This window comes from Achroia grisella, unplaced genomic scaffold (genome assembly GCF_030625045.1).
Source record: "Achroia grisella isolate CSIRO2021 unplaced genomic scaffold, CSIRO_AGI_Agris_v1 utg856, whole genome shotgun sequence".
NCBI lineage: Eukaryota > Metazoa > Arthropoda > Insecta > Lepidoptera > Pyralidae > Achroia > Achroia grisella.
Window position 1 is genome coordinate 1,900,818 of NW_026713045.1, and position 26,566 is coordinate 1,927,383.

At 32.5% G+C, this 26,566-nt stretch overlaps 2 protein-coding genes across 2 annotated transcripts; both read right to left on the reverse strand.

Annotated features, from left to right (window-relative positions):
* Positions 1-494: 494 nt before the first annotated feature.
* Positions 495-15,639, reverse strand: LOC131852713 (abhydrolase domain-containing protein 2). The gene is made up of 7 exons (XM_059203439.1): positions 15,336-15,639; positions 14,022-14,194; positions 11,932-12,099; positions 8,111-8,294; positions 5,808-6,002; positions 3,887-4,041; positions 495-2,714 (listed from the first exon to the last, which is right to left on the reverse strand). The coding sequence occupies exons 1-7, from the start codon at positions 15,488-15,490 to the stop codon at positions 2,443-2,445; spliced, it is 1,302 nt and encodes a 433-aa protein (XP_059059422.1). The 5' UTR covers positions 15,491-15,639; the 3' UTR covers positions 495-2,442.
* Positions 15,640-17,241: 1,602 nt separating this feature from the next.
* Positions 17,242-26,533, reverse strand: LOC131852666 (putative Polycomb group protein ASXL3). Its single transcript, XM_059203376.1, has 7 exons — positions 24,250-26,533; positions 23,454-23,522; positions 23,259-23,332; positions 22,338-22,765; positions 21,436-21,685; positions 20,921-21,031; positions 17,242-20,000 (listed from the first exon to the last, which is right to left on the reverse strand). The coding sequence occupies exons 1-7, from the start codon at positions 26,309-26,311 to the stop codon at positions 19,854-19,856; spliced, it is 3,141 nt and encodes a 1,046-aa protein (XP_059059359.1). The 5' UTR covers positions 26,312-26,533; the 3' UTR covers positions 17,242-19,853.
* Positions 26,534-26,566: the final 33 nt, after the last annotated feature.

Below are 26,566 nucleotides of genomic sequence, written 5' to 3' on the forward strand. Positions count from 1 at the left end.
TTTGTATGTGTTTAAGACTGTTAAATTATTTAATAGATTTATTATTTTGTTAAAATCCGCTACCACTACTATGTATGATACCACAATTTTATGTTATGTTACCTTACGCTATTCCGGCGTCTAAGTTATGACTTGGTCGCCTAACACTCAACACTAGGCTTCCGAGCTACATCCGAGCTCTATTCATAGCCTGATGATGCCTCGTTCAGAAGCGAAGCACGTGTCGTAATATGGGTGTAGATTCAATAACGGTGGCAGACTTAAATACGCGGTTTCCGCACTGAATATTTGTAGTCTCATACATTCTATTCTATCATCTGCTTCTTATCACAATTATATGGTGTTATCATACATCATGTATCCATTAATTCATCCATGTTATTTACTACCTTTCTTGCCATAATATCGTTCACACAGTCCATCCATCTCTTTTTCGGTCATCCTCTATCCTTTGTAACCATCCACATTCATATGTAGTACCTTTCTTAATTATTCAAATTATGTATTGAGTTTATGCGCGTGACATATTATATATTTTTATCGGAATAAACAAGCTAGCTCACTACTAAAGCTATAGCATTTCAAACACTCGTACATATAGATCCATAAATTCCTTTGTAATGTTTTCCATTATTGAATATTTCAATGTCTGCCAATATTATAATGGGCAGTTATTTCTCTTTCCAAAGCTAGAAACAGCCTTTGATATAATGTATCTTCAGTAGTCAGTAGCAGTGTTCTCTAAAGAACTTAAAGTATGTTGCAAAATGTTAATAATCACTTTAAAATAACTAAACAACTAAATATGAATTCTGTTAGATCATAAAAATACATTAAATGGAGTATAATAATACTATTTAACTTGTAACATCATTATGATATGGATTATTATATTATTAAATCCATAGGATTCTATACACATTTTGAAGTAATAAAGATTGGTTAGATATATAAATTATCAACTAATAGATTACTGCTATTGTAAAACATTACAATGATATTAAAAGTGGATCTAATATGATAAAATATGCTCAGTATATTTAACATTCTAAATATAATCTCAGAGATTCCTTTAATGATGTAAATCCCAAGGCTAGTCTACATCACAAAGAATCTACAAGAAGTTCCTGCAATTGGTGGTTTCGACTGTACCTCGTTATGAAGTGTAAGTTATTCTACTGTATACATTGTACATAGCGCTATTACAGTCGGTACTTGTATTATTTGATGTAACTCCCCGTTTTCAATATTTTGGTTCATACAAAAATACTGCTCATGTACATCACAATCTAAATTATAATAATATCATTCGTAATTTACAAAATATTGGAATTATCTCAAATATCAACAGTCTAATGGAATATAGGCAAACCGATAGATATTAAAATCATTTCTGTACAAGCCCTACAACATATTATATACTAAATGTCGCGCTGTTTGTGCTACATCGAATTTTCACATTTTTTATATTTTTTTTTATGTGAAAATGCTTATACAAATATTGCCGTTATATGTCTTACATAAGAAAATCAGCATTTTCTTGACTTATTAGAATATTCGAAATCAACTATATTATCACACATCATTCAACAAAATGGAATATAGGAACGTATAAAATTTGCCGAAGCTCTTGTGCTATTTATTATGCATAATAAATATACAAATCATCCGTTTAGTTTCGCCGCTTGTCTCCATATTTGTACAGACTGGTAACTACGTTATAATTGATTAGTTTATAGCTGGACGAAGGAGTAGTATTACACTGTCAACTATATAGATATATTTGATAATGCAATAACTCCCGAAAACTTTAGTAGAAGCTTCACTGGTTTTAGTATATTTTTAAAAAACACTGCATTTATCTTCAAGTAATGAGACAAACAGTCGGTTCCTCCTTACTAAATACTCAACACTAAACTACAGCGTATAAAAATAATGCAGGTAGCGTGCAAAAAGTTGCCGTTTCAATGGGAAATTTATATCATGCACAAAATATTATTTATTGAGTACTTATTGCACCACAAAAATAACCCGCGATAATCAGTCGCTATAAAAAAAACTAAAAGCATTTCGGTACTTTCTGCACGCAATCTGTATAACCATTATAAATTCTTTATTCTTGGGGCCTTAGCCTTAAAGCCCTTATGTCTAGTATTGACAATATGTCCAAATAGATGATGACCAGATGGATACCCCACGCATTACATAGATTAGTCCAATTTTGATGTTTAATGGGGTATAATTTATTCTACACCTGCAGATTTATTTTATTGGAATTTTACACTTTCGAAACTTAAGAATAGATTTTTTTACCAACAAAACGATGACGGTAAAAAAAATATAGAATCGCTTTTGAGCACTCACTTTGAACACCATCAGCCATCGTCCATTAGGGTCTATCGTCAACGCTAGTCTTTATAATTATTATTCGAGCTGCAAAAATTAGTATGCCTGTTGTTGTTTTTCTAGAGGATCGCGATATACTATTGTAGCAGATTTGATTAGATCCGGTTCATCATCAGAGACGGCGCAGTCGTTGGCTATCGCTACATCTTTAGGCGAACATTTGTTGTGTGCCATCACCATACCTCCTGTGAGACCGATTAGGGCGCGGTCCAGCCAGTTAACTGGGTTGGCATATATTAAACCACCCTCATAGAATCCCAAATGACCACCATGTGCCAGTTCCAGGTACATTGCTTTATCATGTGAACCTGTAATATATGGATAGTTCTACATATCAGAAAATAAATACATTCGTAATTATAATTAAAATTGTAACATGATTCATATTTATACAACTTATAGATATAAAATAACCTAAGTAGCATTATAATATAAATGACTATAATATTTTTATTGCATAAAAGTGATAAACTAGATAACCCACAATATACTAGATATATTGACAACTAAATAGTGGAATTGTATACATTCTACTTTTTACTGGCAACTGCATCCGTGTGACTGACATTGATGACCCGGATAATAAATAGCTTGTTTCTCTCAACCCTCAATAAATTGTTATCAGAAATTGTACTATTTGAATTGACAGAGCGCCCTAGAACGTCCTAGAGGTTTGCTGCTCGACATCGTCTATAAAGGTTGCGAGTTCAAATCAATCTAACGTCAAAAAACTGCCTTTATATTGCTGATTAACTCTACGATGACGGAGACATTGGTAACACAGCACATGAATCCTATAGATGGCGGTAGGCTCACGCCTGGACACGTTACGTTTACAATATCGACAGATAATACCTCTGACTACCTTATTTAGGATAACGGTCGTGATGGTATATTATTTCAATTGTTTAGACGCGAAGAGATAACAAACTGACAAACTTTCTCAATTAGTGTATGTTACCTTTGAAATGCGTTATGTATAGCGAAGAAATCAAAATAAATAAAGTACCTAGTAGATGGTTTCAAGAGAAAGAAAGATTAAAGAAAAGTGTATATCTAAAGTCTAAGGCGCATCTCAGATTAGGAGGAAAATCAACAGGGCATGAAGAGAAGGACAATATATAACAAAATAATGGCGTCATAGAAAGGATAAATTCCGTAAACTGCTGTTGTTGAAATTCCAAGTCATGGCTAAAAGCGCTTACATACTGATTAACCGGAGCAGTACGTGTTATATCTATTCTGCTACATACAAAATATTATTAATATTACCTACACATTACACACTTTCATATTATAAATATGAATATGTATGTTTGCTTTTTTTGTTACTTTTTAACAGCATTAACATAATTTAGCTATTAACCATCTCAATCATGTATTATTTTAGAAGCTAGATGACATAGAAAAAAAAAATCAGTCTTATTACAGAATATAAAACACCTCTTTTTTTTTGTCGAGAGGTAAAAATAATACTTACTGACAAATTCTCTAATAATGGGCAGAAGAGGTTCAGGAACAATGGGGTCATCACGAGCATTTATAAATATCATTGGTGTTTTTATTTTATCTAGGTAAAAAGCGCACGAACTCCATTTATAAAGATCTGCCACAGTCTCGAATCCATGTATTCTTCTGCAACACAATATAATGACGTTTTAAATATATGGTCAGACTAGTCAAAGATCATTTTGCCTAACTCTGGTCTCGTGTGCTCCTCAAAACGCAATATACGTCATTATTACAATTTGTTTTGACAATCCAGACAGCGCCATGTAGTCCCTAGCTTTATAGGTAGAGAGATTGTTTATTTTATTTATTTGTTTTAGAGCTTATTTCTTGTGTAAGTATATAATAATTATATAGAAAACATATACTCGTATGTTTCATCGTGTGACGAATCGAATCCGCAATCATCAGAAGGAAAGCGGTGTACTAAACTGCTAGATCCACGAGGTCGTAGTATTATGAAAATAAATTCCGATCCAATGAAATGTCATTGAATCGGAACTAGAAAGTGTAAAATAGGGCAATCTAATAATATTCAATGAATTACACTTTCGATACACTAGCAAATATTAACTGCATATTTCGTGTTCAATGTAAAATAACTGACATTATTATCAGCTATATATGTTAGGTATAGTGTTAATTACTTCTTCAAAAGAACAGTAGATACAAAATGGTTTGAATCAATGATTTGAATTCAGAGTATTCCTGGTAAATTGATGTGATCCAATTTAAAAAAAATTCAAGGATCTGTTGTGAGACATAAAATTTAAAAAATTCGTCAAAAATTGTTATGTTTGATAAGGTTTACAGATACAGATTCGAAGTAATTGCAGATTATATTTCAATGAATGATTATTCTAGAATAAATTCTAGAGCCTAGACACTTTACGCATGTTGTTTGTGCATCTTATTATCATAGGTACTTGTCTACTAGGTACTGAAGAGACCTCTGATTAACGGACCAGAGGTCACTGTATCATTAATTAGTTCTTTATAGCTATTCACGTTAGGCAACTCACGATATATTTTTGCGCTTCGAATCAACATATTCACCATTGCGTAAAATAGGTATGTCATAATTCGTATACATTAATTTTCACCTACTAATGTCCACAAGTTGGTAACTATGAAATCACGTATCGTGAGTAAACCCACATGAATATTCTATTACGTCTTCCCGGCAGTCTACATCAGTCATGTCAAAGGTACGGCCGGCGGACCGCATCCGGCCCCCGACCTGTATTAATATGGCCGCGATCTTTATAACTTTGATATGTTTTTAACAATTATATACTGTATAATTAAATAAATAAATAATTGATTACATTTTTTATTTTAATCTGGTCCGCCTAAACATTCTAAATTATAATAGGTATGTGTCTGTCTGCAAAATTCAGTTTGACACCTTTGGCTACACTTCAAATCTGTTCAACCATTTAAAAGTGATTAATTAAGAAACATTAAATAATTTACCTACTTATATTTATTACTGTCTATGCCTGTAACTTCATACGTCAATAGATTAACTCTTAAGTTTTTTGTTTATAAATTGATTGGAATGAAACAATCACAAAATGCAGCGCTGGATTAAGAAAGCACGGAGCCTGTAGTTTTTTTAATTCGTAACAAACTTTAGTTATTATTTTTTTAGATGTATGTCGGTGCCCTCCGCGCACCGACAAGCGTAGCATGTGCCACCCCTGCTATTAAGCTAGTCCGGCATTGAGTAAATGTGCGAAAAGTAATATACATATATATAAAAAAACAAACATGATAAGTATTTCGTCTCTCGGTTACATAAATCCAAAAACGGTTTGTTTTTATCTTTATATAAAAACGGTTGACATGTTTATAATTTTATTATAGCTATATACGATTAGTAAGATTACCTTGAATAGGCCTCGTCGAGATCTGGCAGAGTACCCGCAGATACGATCATTTTCTCGTCCAGAGAGTGCCTGCTCTTCATTTCGGGACTTAATAGCATCCTTTTATGACGTGTTATAATATTTCGGTGGTTATCTGTCATTATGTATAAGTAGAAACGACGGAAATTCTGCCATTGTAAAAGATACACCATTGTACTGAAAATAAAATTTACTTAGATACTTACTAACTTACTTAGATAGGCAACCACAAATCTGACGATACGAGTAGAACTTGCACTCCGAGGATACATACGAGTTTCTAATAAAACATACTATTTTTGTATCTAATGGAAACAAACACACCTCGCTCGTATGTAAGATATAGATACCCTTATAGGTTTCGAACCGGTGGTAGCACAAAACGCGATTAACGGGTTATGTTTTATAATACTTTGTTATGAGCTTTGCAAATACGAAGCAAGGTAATCAACCCAGAGTACGTATTCGATCACAGTATTTAATTATGTACTTTGATGCCATTTTTAATTTAGTAATATATAAATATAGTTAAGGCACAGTTCCACGATCTGTGATACAAGATAGTACTGCAAGTGCTAATAGTGCATGTGATGGTCACAACCAATAAGCAACAACTGACGTGCTACCTGGTAGTAAACCGTAACTGTATATACATGAACAGCACTACGGACATCATTTTACTATGCGACCCCCGTAATTATCCAGTAATTTCATTGCCTAATGACATCCTACAACCGAAACACAAGCTTACAAAGCAAGATGATTGAATAGAAATATGTAAGTGGCATTGAGAGATACGCAAGCGAGTTTTTACAGTCTACCAACTTCGCTAAATAGCTTAGTGGCTATGTAATTGAATCCTTCAAATGAAAGAAGCAGAAAATGGCCAGGTGTTCACCTCTACTATTTGTCGTGTGAACGTTTTAAATATGTCATATGTGAAAATGTATCATTTATAACACTTATATAGTCGACGAATGTTATAAATCAATATTAATATTATCGAAACACATTTTCCTGTTAGGTTTAATTGGAATTACAATACATGTAACAATTCTAGTGATGTTGAGTTTAACAAGATGTAGTCTAATTTGCAATTACTGAAATTCTAAAAAATAATTTTAATGTATTTGTTATGCGATATCTTCGGCAAACAGAATCATCGAATGATTCTATCTAAATTCCGGTCTAGATTAGTTAGGTAACAGGTTTCACTTTGTGGATAAGTATGTTAAGTACTACTATTATTGTTTTTTGTGAAAAAAAAAAATACAATTTTACTGCTAATCCGTTCTACATTTGTTGCACTATAAGTGTTAAATGTCATTTAACCTTGATCGCTATGATGATATCATATACCTACTAGATGACGTCATTGAAATGTCGTTATATAGGCATCTAGGTAACTAAAGTTCGAGCAGTATGCATCTTACGTAGTTCTATGAACACTTTTTTTATTGATACTAATATTGACTCTGTTATCATTACTAAAATGTCAAAGAGGGATGGATAGGGACCGCCTGATGGTAAGAGATTATAACAAAATATATGGACACTATTACGATGACTCCGAAGAAATTATATCACCCGTATTAAACGATTATTTTTTTTTAGATAATCATACATAACAATCAACTAGAAATGAGTCATATGAATACTTATTATGAGGAATAATCTTTTGTATACTATCAGCTATTAGATCGCTGATAGCATCAACAATAGGTGATTCATAAAACTTTACCCATTATACTTACAAAAATATAACTTGTACCCGTACAGTAAAGTACAGTAGGTAAAAATATTGTTTTCTAAGAGTCAGAAAAACACTGACAAGGATACATCGTAAAGTACTTGGTATAGGGAATATCAGGCGACTTCAATAGACAGTTCAGTTTTTGTCTCTTTTTATTTATTTATTTATTCAGTGAAAATGTAATACACACTATACGCTAAATTTCAACCTCGGGTGACATGGGGAAGTTCTTTTGCATACTGCTGATGGAATTTTCTATTCATTCGAAAGTGCAGCTAGAAAAGCTAAGCAAACGTTCGATATTCCTTGATATACTACTTGAATGCTTGGTTGTTTTAAACGTGTATTATAGTAATATTTTATATCTTTATTCGTGCATCGTTTTTCATGTCCACATCCATGTTTAAACACTATTATATTACAGAAAAGATAAAAAGGTATGGATTTGAACAGTGGTTCGTAATGTTTATTTACAATGTACGTGTTTAATACAAAACACAAATGATTTATTTAGTGACCTTTAAATACTTACTCAATTGCGTTATATCCCTGACATATTGAAATTCCCCCTATTATGTTAGAAGGCCTCTTCCTGTCTTCGCCTAAGTACTTCGTAACCAAATTACCGCCAAGGCTAAATCCGACGAGTATTATTTTTGTGAGGGGATATCTCTCCAATAAACTCTCAATCATATAGTTGTAATCATCTGTATGCCCTGAAATGCAAAAACATACAATGAAAAGCGCGTCTTATACAATAAATATATGTATAATAATTACGCTGTCGTAAAGATGCTGGTCTATATAGATTCAACAGCGAAATTGAATTTGTATAAAATGGTGGGTCTCATCTGTTTTTACACACATACACTAGAAATTTCATTTGCAACTTAATGCACTAGAGTGTTCTTTCCACATACCTAATAAGGTTGTATGTAGGTCTAACGTTCGTAACTTTAGACCTACATAGACTCCTCATTCCATATATATATATATTATGTAATATTGGTCAACTAAGTGACTAGTAACCATGATAGGCTGCTTTTCTTATAATTGCTAATAATAAGGCATAGGTAGTTTTACAACATTATTAGGTATATTGAATCGAAACGAGGATGTTCGTAATTATGCAATTATTACGTAGCTCTACATCCTATACGTATAACAAGTAAGTATGTAATTACAGTAGCAAAATAAAGCACCATAATATTAAAGTTACTAGATGGCACTGCAAAAAAATCTTAGTAGGTACAGTCCATCTGTAAGCGGATGCGCGCACTATGTTATCTATACTAAAATTATGATGAGGTAAAGATTGTAAGTTTGTTTTTTCAGGGTATTCTCCAGTTCTGCTAATTCGATTTTTAAATTCTTTTACTGTTAGAAAGGTATATAATTCCCAAGGGCTATAGTACCACACACTACGACTAATAGGAGCGGAGTAGTAATATAAAATGTGGTTTAAATGTTCAATTTGAGTACTTCCACTACGTAAACTATTCAAGTTACGCAAATATATGTATATATGACGAAATTGTTCTCCTTTAAAATCCCCGAAAACATATGTCTTTTAAGTTTAACTCACTAGGATACCAAAAATATAGGGCCCGTGCAAAGTCGAGGCGGGTTGCTAGTATAGAATATAATAAATTCACTACTCAATATTCAGTTGTATTAACATTCGTTTCAGCGTAGCGAACAAATTCTGCTTTGTTTCTACGCATATATACCATTTTTCTAAGAAAGACCTATACCCATAATTAGTCTTGAAAGCAAAACAATTTATGCAGGTCACTGCCGTTCTTAAAATTTTGATCATTACATTGTTTATATGAATTTATGGAGGTATACAGCTGCAGTAGTAAATTAGAATACTGTAATAATTAGCGTTCATTGATGACAATTCAATACAATCATAGAATACATAACAATCTAACTAATACAATACACAAATGGTCACTAATTTGCATGGAACTTCTAAACTATTATGTAAAATGGTATTGTATAGATCAGTCATGTTTTATTCAGTTTTCCGAACATAAATAAATATGACTTCATTGGGTGTTGATAATTTGCGAACATGATGTCTTCGCAAAATATTTTGAACATATTTGTATGAACGCTTTTCAGCGCAAAGGGAGTAAGTCTGTGTTATTTTCTACTGTCAAACAGCTTTTTGAACTGTGTACCGATATGATATTAATAATAATATATTTATTGACACCAATTTAAGTAGTTACAGTTAGTTATACTTCTTATATGGTAGCTGTGACGTGACCGAGTGGAATGAGCAGTCATGTTCACTAAAATGTCCAGACATGTGGCGGCGTGGTGGGCCGGATTATTGGGCTCCCTAAAATATGGTCGAGCGCAGTAATGGCTGGCTCATCCGTCATACTCGTGAACGAGTGCTGCTTATAGGGACTGGTCAGCTCTTATCACTACGATTGATTTAATCTTATTGTGTTTTTATATTTGAGCCTAAATAAATTAGGCCTGGTTGGTGAATACAAACTATTGTATTCACACGTTTCGACTTGTAAAATGTGAACTAACAAGGATTGTTTAAAAGAGCAACACACAAGTTTCTTGCTTATTCTTCATGTGATGAGACAGCTTTAAGAATAAGCGGTAGATTAAAAAAAAATGTTGACTATTCAAAAGTGCTTAAATTAAGTTTATTTGAATAAATGATTTTCTATTCTATTCTATAAACTATTACATTTTTGTTATATATGCATCATATATAGAATTTACCAGTAGTATCTATACTAGGCCGAGCCTATATCATAGATAGGTACTACTTTCTTCCAGTGACAAATAGTAAAAATTAAAATGTTGCAATTGCGTGGGTAGATTTACATTTCAACTAAGTACAAATATGAATGAATTGCATTGGCATCAATATAATATATATTAAAATCACGGGGTAGGTACGAGGGCATGACAAATCAGTACACAAGAATCGCAACGCATGCTGTATTTTTTTTGGACTACTACTAACTGTAATACTGCGGCAACTTTTACAGTTTCACTGTACGATAGGGAACGAATGCAGATGGCACTCCAACCCGCGAGAGAACTTATAGACTGCTGAAGACTAACTCCCGTCTGACGTATGGGTACAACTTTAGTCCGGGCAAGTGAGGGCACCAATACGGGTTCGAACCTCGACTCAGGCCGTCGTAATTTCGATTCCCGTTTAAATTGAAGTAGGGATCGACCGGAGGGGGATTCATGCAGTGTAACACGAGCATCACATGATGTGATGCTCTTCTAGTATATGTATAATATGCGACTGTCACCACCTTACATCAGATAGGCCGTCACTTTGTTTAACGTACAGTTACACAATAAAGTTAAAAAATTTGATGATATTTATCCTAAATTATATGGTATTAGAAACTTAAAAATAAATGTATAAACGAACAAAATAATCTATAGGCATTTCAAATGTTATTATTATCGTTCACGATTATTGCATGTTGTTGCAATTACAGCATTACTACATTAACATGTGTAATCCATGTGTGTAATAATAATTAAAAACAGGTTTAGTTTTATGTCAGTCTACAAATAATGTTTGCTATAACAGAAACTGAATGCAACCACAGTACATATTGATTTGTGGAGTAAGGTCGCGCTGTGCGCGCACTTGGCATTTTCACACACCTTATATAGCAATTTTAACCGACTTAAAAAAGAGTTCACTATTTCTCTGTATTTCTTTATTACACAAATCTTACGCCTTACTTTGAAAAATATTCTGGACAGATTTAAAGTCATACTTATCATTCGTCTCTCTATCAGTAATTCCGTATATTTCAGCAACTACTAACGCTATTGCTTCTTATCCTATAATTTAACTGCTTTACCCTTCAACCATGGCATACAAATAAGCTACTTGGCGACGGATATAGGTGAGACTGAGGTCCCAGGGCAACGACATTTTAGAAACTCTACCTCGGTAGGGGGAAAGGCAATAATGTGGACTGATGACCTTGTTGTTAGCAATGTACCATGTTAGGTTGACCTCCTAGAAACCATCGTCATATATTCTTGGTGAATTTGTTACGATGGGCTAACTGACCTGACCTCGTGCTCATCTTATCATCTTCCACTGGTATCCCACCAGCATAACTCGTTAACGGGTGCACAATTCCATTATCATAATTAAAAAAAACTATCTTGGTCTAGATGATTTATGTATGTTTAATGAGTAATTATATAGATGTATAATATAGTGGTATACATGATGAAAACAAAACTCTGTCCATATTATTTGTACGCTAAGCACGGTGTGCAAGTTCGTTGATTCAATTCGTAGTTATGAGTACTATGAAAATGACTCACCATACGAGAATATCCTAGTCCCAGTTACCGGCACGCTGTTCAGAGCCCCGATATGATTCAATACCGCGCATCTATAGCCATGACATTGTGAATAATGCACGTATGTACGGATGTACACACTTTCAGACGTGTTGCCGATACCCGGACAGATTGCCACCGTCACATCATCTGTAAAAATATTAAACATGTAAAAACCAAGTGAAATAAACGTTACACATACTCCATTCTACAAATTAAATAATAAGGATAGTCTTCACTTTGTGAGAGTATATCCTGTAAATCTATCATGTACAAAAGTACGCTTACTATATGCACTTCTAGTTTTCATAGCCTGGTAGCTCGTAATTCACAGTAAATGATTAAAGTAATTTACTAGTATTTCTCTTATACCCTTATAGTGTATTTTACTATCACATATAATAATGTCTATACCAACTTATCAATCTATTAAATCTAGTCGGATATCTGTCAGGTATCCCCCTGTATTTCTCATTCATAAATTAATATAGGTACCTCATATACTTTAACATATATTATACAATAAAATTCCTGGTAATCAAAACATTGAATCGCGCATCAGGTATTTAAACCAACTATTTGATGAATGTTGATAAGAACGAAATTGCCAGCAGCCGGTAATTTTTAACAGTAATTGCGCATGCATGCACTTGCATTGTACCTAGCTCACAGCGGAAATTTGTATGCATTAATTTCCAGGTTATTACTTGGACGAATTTTATTAGTCTTATATTTGATCGTGTAATCGCAGGTATCGCGGCATTTGAAATCACATTGGATCGTATTATCGTATCAATGACACGTATTATCAGAATCTCTAGTAGATCTCTAGTGAGACTACTTTAATTTACGTGACGTAATGTTACAAAACAAACAGTGAATTATATTAATATTTTTGTCCCTTTGTGTTTTTAACCTTAGCGTAGTCAGTCATGACGAAATGCAATGGTTACGTTTGACTACAGAACTCATTGACCGCGAAGGTGCTGCTTATCAGAAATGTATTAATTGTGAGTAGGGCAGAACGGAGGAATAATATATGTATGTACAATCGGAAGAAAGTAACACACTGCGGCTAACATTAATAGCAAATACAAAAAGCAAAGCAAATACAAGATAATGCTGTAGACAATATATCTGATAGGAGTGACTATCTCAAATACTAGAAAAAAGACATTATGTACCTACACAATATCTACAATGTTTAAATTGTTCAAAGATACCATTTTACTGTGCGAGGTGGATTCGCCTCTTGATTGTAATCAGTATTATAAATCAACTTACGTAATTTTGTAAATATGCATTTAACGGGACACTGTAAGATTTTACTCGATTCAACGAGATCAAATACGTCTGGTGAAAGGTGTAGTAGGTATGTGGTTAAGATAATAATATTTTGAACCACCAAGGAAAGCAGAAATTTGTGACTATATTTTCCAATTATCGTAAAAATATATATGCGTAATATAATAAATATTCAATGGTAGGAAAATCTGTTTAATAGAATATTTTTTTATAGTAAAACAGAAGGGCTATAGCTATTTAATAATGAAAAAATGGCTAAAAAGATTGTAATGAAGTTTTATAATTGAGATGATTTTTAGCACAGAGGATCATGAAACCTGAGATACAGCATGATCCTCCCATGATAATGGTATGACGCCGCTATAGGTATTTGGTATAAATTATCTATATGGTTACCAATTATTAGTTTTACTTGCCTATTAGAAGTTTGTTCTTGTTAATCTCTGAAATGGCTGGCTTAAATCTGTGAATTTAATGGGACTTTCCTCTCAGATAGTAAATTTTATAAGGAGTAACTTTAGTTACTTTTATTTTAGAAATATAATTTTAATTTATGAATAAAAGTTAAATTCGACAAAGTTCTGGGTTAGTTGGTTTTTAGTAATTTACAAGGAACTTTAAGGATCATCTAAACTATATCTTTAAGTGCATTAATGACTTTCGCACGATTTTGATAATGTGTTCATGGCACTACAATGACAGAAGTTTTTTCTACATTTAGTATGCTGGTGTACTTATACATTGTATAATTAGTATAGTTAATATACCTTCATGTTCAGATCCAACAGGCTCATACAGATCATATGTCAGTGTTGACCTATCAGGTAAAACTAGGTTCACTCTTCCTCCTATAGGCCACGGACAACGGACACGGCCAATCAAACTGTGGAGAATAGTCTGCACATGGCCGCTAAAGCCCCATAGTCGAGTTGGTATGTAGCTGTAAATTGAAACTGACGGTTCACTCTCATTTTTACCATCCAATTTGCAGTATACCATAATCCTTCCAAGTAATATACACTAATATATGAATAATAAAGTAGCTAGTTCATGATTTCATTCAAAATATTTTAAATCATTAGATGAATATAATAATCTTACAGCAAGTCACATACTATACATGATACCCTATACATATTCAAGTTATTTTCTGGAATCTAAAACTCACAGGGAAGAACAAAATTATGCATTTAGAGACAACATATTTTTTAGTAATTATCATTATTACTTATTCTTTTATTATTCTTATTAAAAACATCTAACTATAAGTATAGTAGTATATAATATAACATTTAAATAAGCTAGAGAAGATAGTAAGGACAGAAAACTGTACTCTGTAACTAGATGCAAGATTTTTTTGGAAAATCAAGTAAGTAATGTCTCTTTGTGAAATATAAAGATAAGCTGTTGACATAAAAATAAGTAATGTGAATTTTATTGTCTGTATAGTAGAACATATTTAGCATCATTATTAAACAAAAGAAAATGAGCAATTATATTCTATATCAGTTGGCACTTTGATTTTTTTTTTTATGTATTAACTAATAGCTGAATGCCACAGCTTCACACTTGCTAAACTAGACATTTCCTCTTATAGGGAATTTAAAAATTTGTGCCAATATCCAATTTTTAATGGGTGAATGCTAGATGTTTATAATATAAGTATGATCTGTATTGTTTTATTTCATTGAGTGGTAGAATTCTTTAAATAAACTAATTGGATTGTATGTATAAAATAATAATGTGGTACTGAATAAACTTCTATGTTACACTGTAGACATCTGTACCTCATTAGTTGATAGTCATCAACTGATAGTGATATATTTGTGTGACTAATTCATTAACAGTAAATTATTTTATTAAAATATATAAAAGCACATTGTAGGCAAAATATATATGTATAATATTTTTTTAATTAATCTAATAATAATATATTAGAATAAACATTTCTTAAACATTGTCTTACACATGAACAACTAATTGCCCGAAATGACATCATCATAACAGTGTAATGCTTTGATCATTTAAACGTTGGGATTTACTAATTAGTAAACTTGAGAATTACAAATATTGTTACTCACGGTTCGTTTAAAAATGGAGAAATAAATAGTATGTTTTCAATAAAGCTTCTATCCCTTCCATAAATGATTGGTTTCTGCGGCTGGCTATTAACATTCAGTATTCGAAAAAGCACACATAGTATGACTGCAATAACAGCTAAAAGAACTGTCGACATGATAATATAGTTAAGTGATATGAGATCGTATAAATAGAGAAAGAAAATCTACATAATCGCCGCGTTCTATTCGTTTCTTCAACCGAGAAGAAACAATTTTCTATAAACAGCAGCGGCGACGACAGCACAAGAGAAACTAACAAAAAATTGTTTTGTTACTGCCCTAACGATTGACATTTACGTTGACAGTGAAATAGACGTATGCTTTTTTTGAAATGTTATTGGTCTAATTTTGTAATGTCATAAAATTAAACGACTGTCATTGGATAAAATGAATAAAATATTTTTTAACGATTGGCAAAAAGGTACGGCTGAAATCAGCTGATAGCATGATACTATTAAGGCAGCATTGCACGATACATTTTGTACACTGACTACATAATAAGAACATAACTTATAGTTACTTCTTTTATTTAATTGATTGATTTTAGAAATATGAAAGCGTAGCGGTTTTTGTATTGATTGCCGCATGCATTCTTATGTAAAATGTGAATACAATAACTATCAGATGGCAATTGTATGTAGCTTTGACGTGGTCTCGTGTTTTGAGTAGTCATGCTCACTAAAATGTCCAGACTTGTGGAGGCGTGGTGGGCCGGGTCATTGGGCTCCCTAAAATATGGTCGTGCGCAGTGATGGCTGGCTCATCCGTCATATTCGTGAACGGGTGCTGCTTGTAGGGACTAGTCTGCTCTAATCACTATGACTGATTTCCTCTTATTGTTTAACCAGTTGGTTATATATTCAATGTTTTTTCTATTTCAGTATTTAATTGAATTAGTGCTAATTGGTGGTTTGTATTCACACACTTAAACTTAAAAATGTAAAGTAATAATAAAATTATTTAAAAGAGCAACACGCAAGTTTCTTGCTCGTTCTTCTTGTGATGAGACAGCTTTCCGAACGAGCGGTAGATTAAAAAAAATGTAATGACTATTCAAAAGTGCTTCAGTGTAAGTTTATTTGAATAAATGATTTTCTATTCTATTCTATTCTTCTGCTGTCCATTTTTTTGTAACGAAGTTAAATAAAAACACAATAGTTGAATAACTCAGGTTTCCTTCAGTACATTTGAATATTTTAAATCTTTTATCCATTTGAATCGAACATGGCAGGTAGCGACTGTTTCACCGTCACTCGGATTTGGTTTGGTGAATTGTTACCGATGCTTACATCACCGGAGTCAGTCAAAACTGTAATTAATATTTCCTTTTATTGGTCGTATATTTTAATGACTATTAAATTGACAATTCCGCTTTTACGACTCAAGTTAAATTTTATATGCTTAGTACATCCGACTGGATTTGTTCCACGCATTGCCACTTGAAGCAGTCAGCAATGTACCGGCAAATTCCTTCGTTGGAGAATATAAGATAAATATGATATCAGATCAGTTAGCCCATTGAGACAAATTCAACAGGAATCAACCACAATAATCTTAAGGGGACCACATGGAGGTTGACACAGCATGCTACCTATGGGGTCACATGGAATTAAAATGACTAATGTTCAGTGTCGTCTAAACGTCTACTTGTAGTATATGTCTATATGACCAGGAGGACCATAATACCTGAAAAAGCCAAACAAAATAACCAAAATATCTGAAAAAGTTGTCAAAAAGCTATTTGGGAAAACGTAAGCTGGTTGCTTTTCAACAATATTTATTAAAATTATTTTATTTTGTTACGACTGTCAGATAATGCATAGTCATCATGGTTAATATGTTTGTGTATCAAGGTAAAAAAAGACACTATTAGAACATAATTTTATTAGAGAAAAATGTTCAAGTGCCTATAATAACTAATTACCAATAAATAACATACATGTGAATATACGGAAATCATAAAAATTGAATGTTTGCATAACACACATAAATGAAGTTATGGATATGGAGCAATATGTAACTAGACCACATATCATATATAGTCTTTGCTTATATATTGTTAAAAAAATCATGTAAGTACTATACCATATTATCAAAGTATACAAACGTTAAAGGTAATTCAGATTATTTTGTAATTACTTTAATTATTGCATTAGATCTCATCATTAGATATCAGTTTGAAATACCTAATACTAAATTCTGTATAGAAAATAATATTAAAAATATCTATATGACACAACATTGAGAATTAATCATCAATATTCTCTTGGGCAAAAATATAGAACATGTCTGTCAATACTATTGTGTTATTTAAATCTACTCCGTGGGAATCTATTGATATAGCATTTTTAACGTACATAATATGTTATATTTTATTCTTATTTTATAACTATAAAGGTATATATTTGTTAGTCAAACAGACTGAGCAATACTTTTATTAATTTATATAATCTATTCTATGTTTAATTTTTATAATAGTGTCTGTAAGTAAATGGCAGTAAGGCAATGCTATGAAAACGAACTAGGCATAGCTGTTACAGTATTATTATTAAGGGAGAGGGTTGTTAGTAATGACGATGAGCAATAGTGACTAATAATGTATAGAGTCATGTTGACCTCCACGCGGTTGTGCTTGAAACCCAACAATGGTTAATACCTAGTGAATTAACCATAATGAGCTAACTGAACTTGATCCTCATCCTATCATTCACTATCTCCACTGGTGTCCCGCCAGCGTAGCATTACAATCCATATAGAAATAGCACATACCTAATACAGTAATCTGTTATTTTTTGATAATCAGTTATTTCCATTGTAATATTGTTATTATTACAACATACAATATACTACACTCAATATGACCTAAAAGGATTTAATGCGCATTCGAGGTTTACGTAAAACAAGAGATCAGAAAGAGATTATAATGTAATGTAGTAAATTTGAAATCCAATATTAAAATGGGGTCTTAAATTAGCAAAAGCTATTTTTCAATTTGTAAAAGGTCCTTACAAAAATATTATAGATAACTATAAATATATTGCATGACTTAACGTCATATTAGTGTACACTACACGCCATAGTGATAAACTTAAGTATAACAAGTGATTCTCTATACTATAATATACTTATTAAGAATCCTTAGTTACCACTAATACAGTCCCACCTGATGTTGCATTCTTCAGCCTTCTCGTGTCAATAAATATCTGTACATCCATACTCTTCTTATATCATAAGTTAATGGAAAATAATTTGGTGCATAAGCATATTAATTCAGGTATCTACAAAAGTTCTATGAGCAATTTTAATCATATTATCATACAAACAAATAAGGCATGTTTTCTATAAAGATTGATTTAATTTGTTTAAAACAAGAAGATTTTTGTCATGTATAGACATGCTCGAACTAGTTAGGTGGCCTTACACAGGTTACATCCTACTGCATGATATACTGCGAACATTCAAGATGAGTTTGATTTAACTCATGTATTGTTACAAAAGTAACTAATATAATAATAACAATTGCATAAAACTAAATGTGATGATGTTTGTAGTCAATATAATGGCAAATATGATAACTATCGCTTAGACACTATACTTTCGCATACTCTTAACAAAAAGCCTACACTTCTTAATTTTAAATAAACGTTAACAAGTTTTAGTACGCTACGTTGTTTCACGCTTTCTCGTTAAATATAAATAAAATACGTACAGAAATCCAAGTAACTAATATTACCTACATTATTATTGTGCAATGAAACATAATGTTTAATGAAGTAAAAAAGTTGCAAATATCAAAGTAGTATTGTTGCATATTATATACTATTCAATGATAGGTTATGGTGTGAACAATTGTCAAATACTTGAAAACCTTAGGACAAGATAACTAATATATACACAATTTGTAATAAAAATTACACAAAAAGTTCCGTCTCAAAGTCGGATATAGTCTTAATAATCGAGTGGTAAAGCACGAACTATAAGAAAATTTGGTGAATTCGTCATCTACATATATAAATTAATATTTCCGATGTTGCATTCCATTCACAAAGTTATAGCACCACTATTCCTAACAACTGCTCTCTATAGTCAATAATTTGCAAAAACAAATTATCAAAGACGGTTACGTAGCTTTGGGCTTCATACAATTGTAATGTCTTACAATACTCATTACACATTCAAATGAAATATTGAAATTATATTATAGCTCTACCGAGACACAAAAAGAATATCCTAAAGTGGTAAATTTGGTAAAAATAAGTGTTACAATAATCAGCAATATGCTGAACTACACGTACTATATATGTATAACTCATTTCTAGAAGTTAAAACTAGAAAAATATTAATCACGCGACAATAAATTTCTATGAAACAGTCAATTACAGTTGCATATTGAGGAGTCAATTGAAGTGGCAGGAGCTTGGAAATGGTTTGATGGGGCAGAGTACAGTCGGCAGGAGCAGCAGGCCCGCGGCGGCGGGGTCAGCGTATGAGGCAGGTGAGGCACAGCTCGGCTGAGCCAATACAATCGTCGTGACAAAAGGCACCACATTTTTTGCATAGAATCATAGCGCGTAAGTTACACACGCATGCATCGTCAGCGCCAACGCTTCGACATCTCGCTACACTCTGTAATTATTGAAATTATTGTTTTGTATTAAGTGTTTCAGGAGTACCTTTGACAATATGTTATGTAGAGGTGCTAATGACTGATAATGTTGTATTTAGCTTTCTATGGGAATGAATGAATGAAACTCTTTATTGTTCCTCTCACAGAAAATACAATTACATATACAATTATGTACAAAATGATAAAAAAAAATGTGCGGCCTTATCGCTAAAAAGCGACCTCTTCCAGGCAACCTTAGGATGGAGAGAAGTGATTAGATTTGCGTCTGGTAGAGGTGTAATAACGGTAACTATATTGGAAGAAAGTTATAAATATACATATAACATAATACAATACAAAATAATATAATAAACTTACATATACATACATATATATGAATATATATACAATCACACATACATACGACCGTAATAGTACTATTACGATAACTTACGTAAATAGTGGTTTTTGATACCTAATTTGAAGCTCTGCAGTGATTTTAGTCTTCGAACAGATGTGGGCAGTTCGTTCCAAAAGTGTCAGCGTAATCAAGTATCGGATGAAGAAGAGATTGAGACAACGCAATTTTGGTAGCAATAGGCAGGAAATTGCGAAGTCTTCGTAGTGAGCCTAAAGTTGCAAATACTTTCTTGCTAACGGCTTTTATTTGGTTTCCCCAAGTTAGACAGGTATCTATATGGATGCCTAAGTTTAGCATAAGTTTCTATGTTGATAGTCCTTGTTAATGTGTATTGTGTGAATACAACAACTTTCACATAATATGTAAGAAATAAATTTATCTAGAATAGCATCATTCTTCTTGTAAACTTCACTCTTTCCGAATGAACAGAAAAATATATAACTATTAAAAAGTATATTAAATTTATTTGATAGTATGTGCCAGTGCGTAATTCCATTGTAATAATTGTTAGATACTTACAACGTTGGAATTTTGATTTGACGGTGGAGCACTAGATGCTCGAGGCGCGACATTAGGTGTTCTTTGTACGAGAATGTACTGCCCGACATTATTAGATCTATTTTCATTTATCTGTAAAAGAATGATATTTTATTATCAAGGATGTGATTTAGACTACATACTATAAAAGACGAAGACAAGTTTATTACTACCATTTTATCCCAATTATATAAATAATGCTGAAGCGGTTCCATATGATAATACTTCAAATGTTATTTTACCTCATCAAATAAAGTTACAAGTGCATACCGGGAGCAAGGGTATTGTTTGTAATGTGGACTAATGATCCCATTGCTAACCAACTCCCTCTGGTAACCAACGTGATAAATTTCCGGTGAATTTGTCACGATGGGCTAACTGATCTGACTTCATACTCATCTTATCATCCTCCACTGGTGCCCCGCCAGCGTAAACCGCTAACGCAGGCGGGTGCACCATTCCATTATCATCCTCTAAGAACAAGAGTACATACTGACCTCATTGTGAGGCACGACCGAAACTGGCATTTGCCTGACGAGAACTGGGGGCGGCGGAGGTGCGTGGGGTGCGTGGGGCACGAGGGGGGCGCGGGCGGCGCGCGGGGGACGGGACAGCAAAGCGGGAGGTGGCCGCAGCTGGCCACGCAGCGCGTCGCGGTTGGGGCTGTTCTGGATTACGGCCTGGCATATCTGGTAGCTACGCTCGAGATTCACAGCACCGGGCGGCACTTTATTCGAACTCCGACTCCTGCAAAGAACAATCACATCTGTACAAATAAAAGAATAAAAAAAAAATCTCAAACTTCTACCTCATCTTGTCATTATTATACCATCATGGGAGTGAATCCTTTAGATTAGACGGTAATTATCTACATAATTACAATTTGCAAAGATGCTGGGTAATATACACATAAAAAACAAGGCCAAATATCATTTGGAATAATTTAATATATAATTATTTTTACTTTACCCAAATAAAATGAATATAAAATAATATCTACTAAAATATTTTGTAGGCAGAGATGTATAAAATATATTAGTAATCACAAAATGTATGTTTACACAGACATAAAATTATTATTTACTATTAATTGCAGCTGTTATTCTTATTGACAAGCCCCATGGACTGGTGATTCTGAAGTTTTGAATCTTATCAAACCTATTATTCAGTATAATGTCCCCCAATTAACATTTTATATATAATAATATATACTTATACATATTTTAAAATTTACACAGGAGTTCAATTAGTACTTCCAAGAATTTGCAATCTGCCCCATTTTTATTCCAACATGCATACAAGAGTCACAATTTCAGTAAGGAACAAGAAAGAATTAAAAAAAAATCCCATAGGAATGGAAAATAATGAATTAGTCAGTAAAACAATGTACAATAAATACCTGTTAGATTCTTTTCCTGATTTAGATTTTTTCCCTGTGGGCCTTATGCTTTGTGTCATAGTTGTAGAATTAACAGGTGGATGGGTAACTGTGGTGCTGGATACTAAGGTGGGGACAGCTTCTATCTCTTGCTTCAAACTGGTCTCCTTCATTGACTGACAACTTTCCGAAGAGTTGGACGATTCCATATTAAAGTTGGCATCCCTGTCCTCTTTATACATACAATTTTCATCATTGACATTTACATCATCCATGCTCATTTTGGAATCATCACTGACATATTTTGAACTATCAGTGTTCACATTAGAAAATGTGTGCATTGTCATAACATTTTCATTGTTTGTCCAATCATTGTCATTTTTCCATAATACAGCGGAGTTTTTTGGTTTATCTGGGTCCTGCATATTATCATCAGGATATGATACAATCTGTAAAATTATATATTTTTTTTATTTATTGTACTGTCACAAACAAGGGCCAGCCTGTCCTGCAGGATTCAGAATATAAATACATATTCACATTGATAAACTTAAAGTTAACAAGGTCTGTGTATGGACAAGTGGCTTATAACTGAACAAAAATAATATTAGGAGTAGTGAAATGTCAGATGTGTATGAATGATGGTAGGTTGTGTGCATGTAAGTAGTTTATAAAAGCTATTACGAGAGTACTACTGTAACTGTAGCACATTTTCATAACAATCATAGTTCATACTATTATAAAAATTGTTTATATGGTACATATTTATTTTTACATTTTTGATTAAATAATTTACTAACTTTATATAAAAGCAAACATATACTACACATACAATCATACATATGTGGGATAGGAAAGGCCCAGAAACATTTGGTAAATAACATATTTGTAACAAGATGCAATAACATTTGGTGTAAGACTTAAATAAATAATTACACTCACTGATGTATTAGTAACCTCCATCATGGGTAATGAAGAGTTTTGTGTCATGGGCATAGTTACAACAGCAGTCACATCTGTAATTAAAAGAGCAAATACTAGAAAATGTAGGGTATATGTAGTGTTTTATTTTGAAATAATTTTTAACTACCCATCACTGTAGTAATTTTTTATTTAAATCAACTTTTATTTACTTACTTGTTTCACTCATATATGATGATAGTTCCATTAAATTTGGATGTGGTGTGTATTTAACATCTTCACCCTCTGAAATGAAATTAATTAATTAATAACTTATTTTAAAATTTGAAAGTTAGTTACCTTCTATTAATTAATTAATAACCAATAAATTGCATATATATAACAATATATATTGGCATTATAGAAAAATTATTACAAGACTAAAAAACTTTATCTGTACAAGGGTTTTAAGGAAAATCACTGTAATCTTCAAAAGCAATAATTCATGGTCATCATGGTGACAATAAATTATATTAAAATGCCTGACTCATAATATAATTTTATTGTGTGACAGATATACTCCAGTATTTTTACAAAACATACTTACTATCGCACAAAATAAAGAAAATATTACAATTATCATATTTTATAATTCAAAACAAAAGTTTATAAAAGTACAAATTAGCATCTACAAGATCAATGTCTGAGATATTACAATACTGTTTTGAATATATATTTTTAATGTATAATCTAGCAGAATGAAACTCAGTGGCATAAGGACTTTTCCCAATAAATTTATGAAAAATTTCTCATTCTACTATTATGGTTGTATTATTTATCAAGATTTACCTTTAATCAGTAAAAAAAGGTCCATTGTTCAGAATCACAAAATTTCCGAGACATAGGTTCAAAACCTAAGCTCGGAAATTTTGTGATTTCTTTAAAATCCTGCATACTATTATCAATACATATAATAAAATTGGAGTGTCTGTTTATACGCACGTACAGCTAGTTAAGGAATAGTAATACTTACGTGGCGTTAGTATTGAGAGACCACCTGTCTCTAATATAAAAGATTCTGCATCTTTGAAATGTTCATCATAATAGTTCTGTATTATATTCTCCACGGGTCTTTCTTTTTCAACCGATTTTTCAGAGTGATTATCAGTTTTTATTTCTTGTTCTATGGGTTGTGAAGACTGACACTCCACTTCTTGTATTACTTCTATTGTTTCACTAGAAAGTTCTTGCTCAGCTTTATGAATAATATTGTCATTTGTTTCTACCTCATCTTTTAACACATTATTATTTTCTGAACCTGATTCTGTAATATGTTCTTCATTATTTACAATTGGTGAGAAGGATTTTAGTTCACATTGCAAATCAGAACTGTATTCACTTTCATTTGGAGGATCTTTATAGGTAGGTACACTTGCACTTGCAATGGATTCATTTACAATATTATTAATATTTGTCTCAATTTTTAAACTTGATATTGAGGATACACTTCTTTCATCATACTCAAACATAGGTGTACCTTTACCATCTTCACTATTTGTATCTCCGCCATCTTGACCAGGGTATAAATGAAGTTCTTCATTTGAACAGGCATCATTAGCATAATTTGCATCAGTATCTGAACAGTTGTTGCTGTCTGGTCTATGTATTTCTTCTATATCAGTATGTGATATAAAACTGGTACCATTCAATTCATAATCTTCTTCATATTTTATTCTTTTTGCAGAAGATATAAGATAATCTCCATTGTCTTCACTTAATCTTTTGGATGTTTCAGGAAAATTACATTCTGAATCTGTTGTTTTATATTCTTCACAGTCTTTGGAAGTGCTAGACTCTTCTATGTTTACCACAGTCATATTTAATTCCTGCCTTACATCAGTTCGATCTGAATCTCCCTCAGGTAGTAAAAGAGGATCAACAGGTGTTGTTGATACAGAATCATCCTGTCTTTGTACTAATGAGGAGTCTGAAAAACTAAACTCTCCCTGGCAGTCTATATAGCCCTGATTATGATTCTTTACAATTTTTAAAGGTAATAAGTCTGGTAGTGGTACAGATGGTTTTATACTGATAGTAACAGAGTCATCCACCACATCATCTGTTTTAGTTGAAGATCTTGTTACAGCACCAACAGATCTCATTCTCTTACTATTGCTTGAAGATTTATTCTTTTTAATTTTAGGAACAGTACTACTACTTGTTATAGATGCTGTGGGTCTTAATTTTATTGTAGTTTTTAAAGATGGTCTTTCAGAATTAAAATTTATTGATGATTTTTCTTTCCGTGATTTTTCTCCCCAAATAGGTTCAAAATGTTTTAACTTCCAAGGGTCAATTTTACTTTTCTCTCTTTCAGCTTCAGTCTTCATTTTTTGTTGATTTTCTGGAGTAAACTCACCCCCAGAAAGACAATCTTGCCATTCTAGGCATGCTCGAGCAAAGAATTCATTATTCAGACTAGACGAATTTAATCTTCCTGATGGACTTAATCTATCAACACTTGGTAACAACTGTCCCAATTTAAATTGATAGAGTGGTGGGAGAAGGGAAAATGTGTGTTTATTCAGTAGTGCCCTAATATTTGTATTTACTAATATTGAATCAGGAGTTTCTAAGTCAATGCACCCTTCCCTAGTTTGTTGTAATTGAGCTGCTGTTGATAGTTTCTTACCACTACGTTTTCTCGGTTTTATACAAAAGCCTGGTATACTTGCTAGTACTTCTCTCATAGTGGATGGTCTATTGCTGGATGTCTCTATACATGATGTTGCAGCAGTCCATTCTCTATTTTCAGGAGGTGGAGGAGGTGGTAAGGGTTTTACAATAATCCTCGGTAAAGGTCTCGAGTGACTTGAACTCTTTTTTCTTCTTTTAGATTGCTTTTTTGAGTGCTTGCTCGATTTTCCTTCGTCTTCTGGAATGCGTATGACGGAATACGATTGCTCGTTGTTATTACAAGTTATGTATTTACTATCCGACGAGTTATCTGAGCAGTCCATATTGCCATCCATTACGTTCACTGGCGATACATCCAGTTCCATTGTCAACTTTGTGTGCGAAAAACAGAAAATCATGAAATGAAAATGAATGTATGCCGATAGCAATCACTAATTCAACCCATTTTGTATTCTATCATAAGGGAACAACACAATACTGTTTCAATATTTATAAAACAAGCAATTAGACATCACTTTCTTTATATCGCTGAAAACAGGACAACATTATTATTTAAATATAAGTTATAATATTTCTTTGAAGAGTAAAAATTAAAATGTCACAACAACGTAGAAAATGGATTCCGCCCATAGAGTAATATATATTATTTCTCT

Coding starts and splice junctions, on each gene's coding strand:
- LOC131852713 (XM_059203439.1), bottom strand. CDS start 15,490: ATGTCGACAGTTCTTTTAGCTGTTATTGCAGTCATACTATGTGTGCTT. Junction 8,295..11,931: donor GACTAGGATATTCTCGTATG/GTGAGTCATTTT, acceptor TTTGCATTTCAG/GGCATACAGATGATTACAAC. Junction 6,003..8,110: donor CAGGGATATAACGCAATTGA/GTAAGTATTTAA, acceptor TTTTATTTTCAG/TACAATGGTGTATCTTTTAC.
- LOC131852666 (XM_059203376.1), bottom strand. CDS start 26,311: ATGATTTTCTGTTTTTCGCACACAAAGTTGACAATGGAACTGGATGTA. Junction 21,686..22,337: donor TCAGGAAAAGAATCTAACAG/GTATTTATTGTA, acceptor TGTTCTTTGCAG/GAGTCGGAGTTCGAATAAAG. Junction 21,032..21,435: donor CGGTCGTGCCTCACAATGAG/GTCAGTATGTAC, acceptor ATTCTTTTACAG/ATAAATGAAAATAGATCTAA.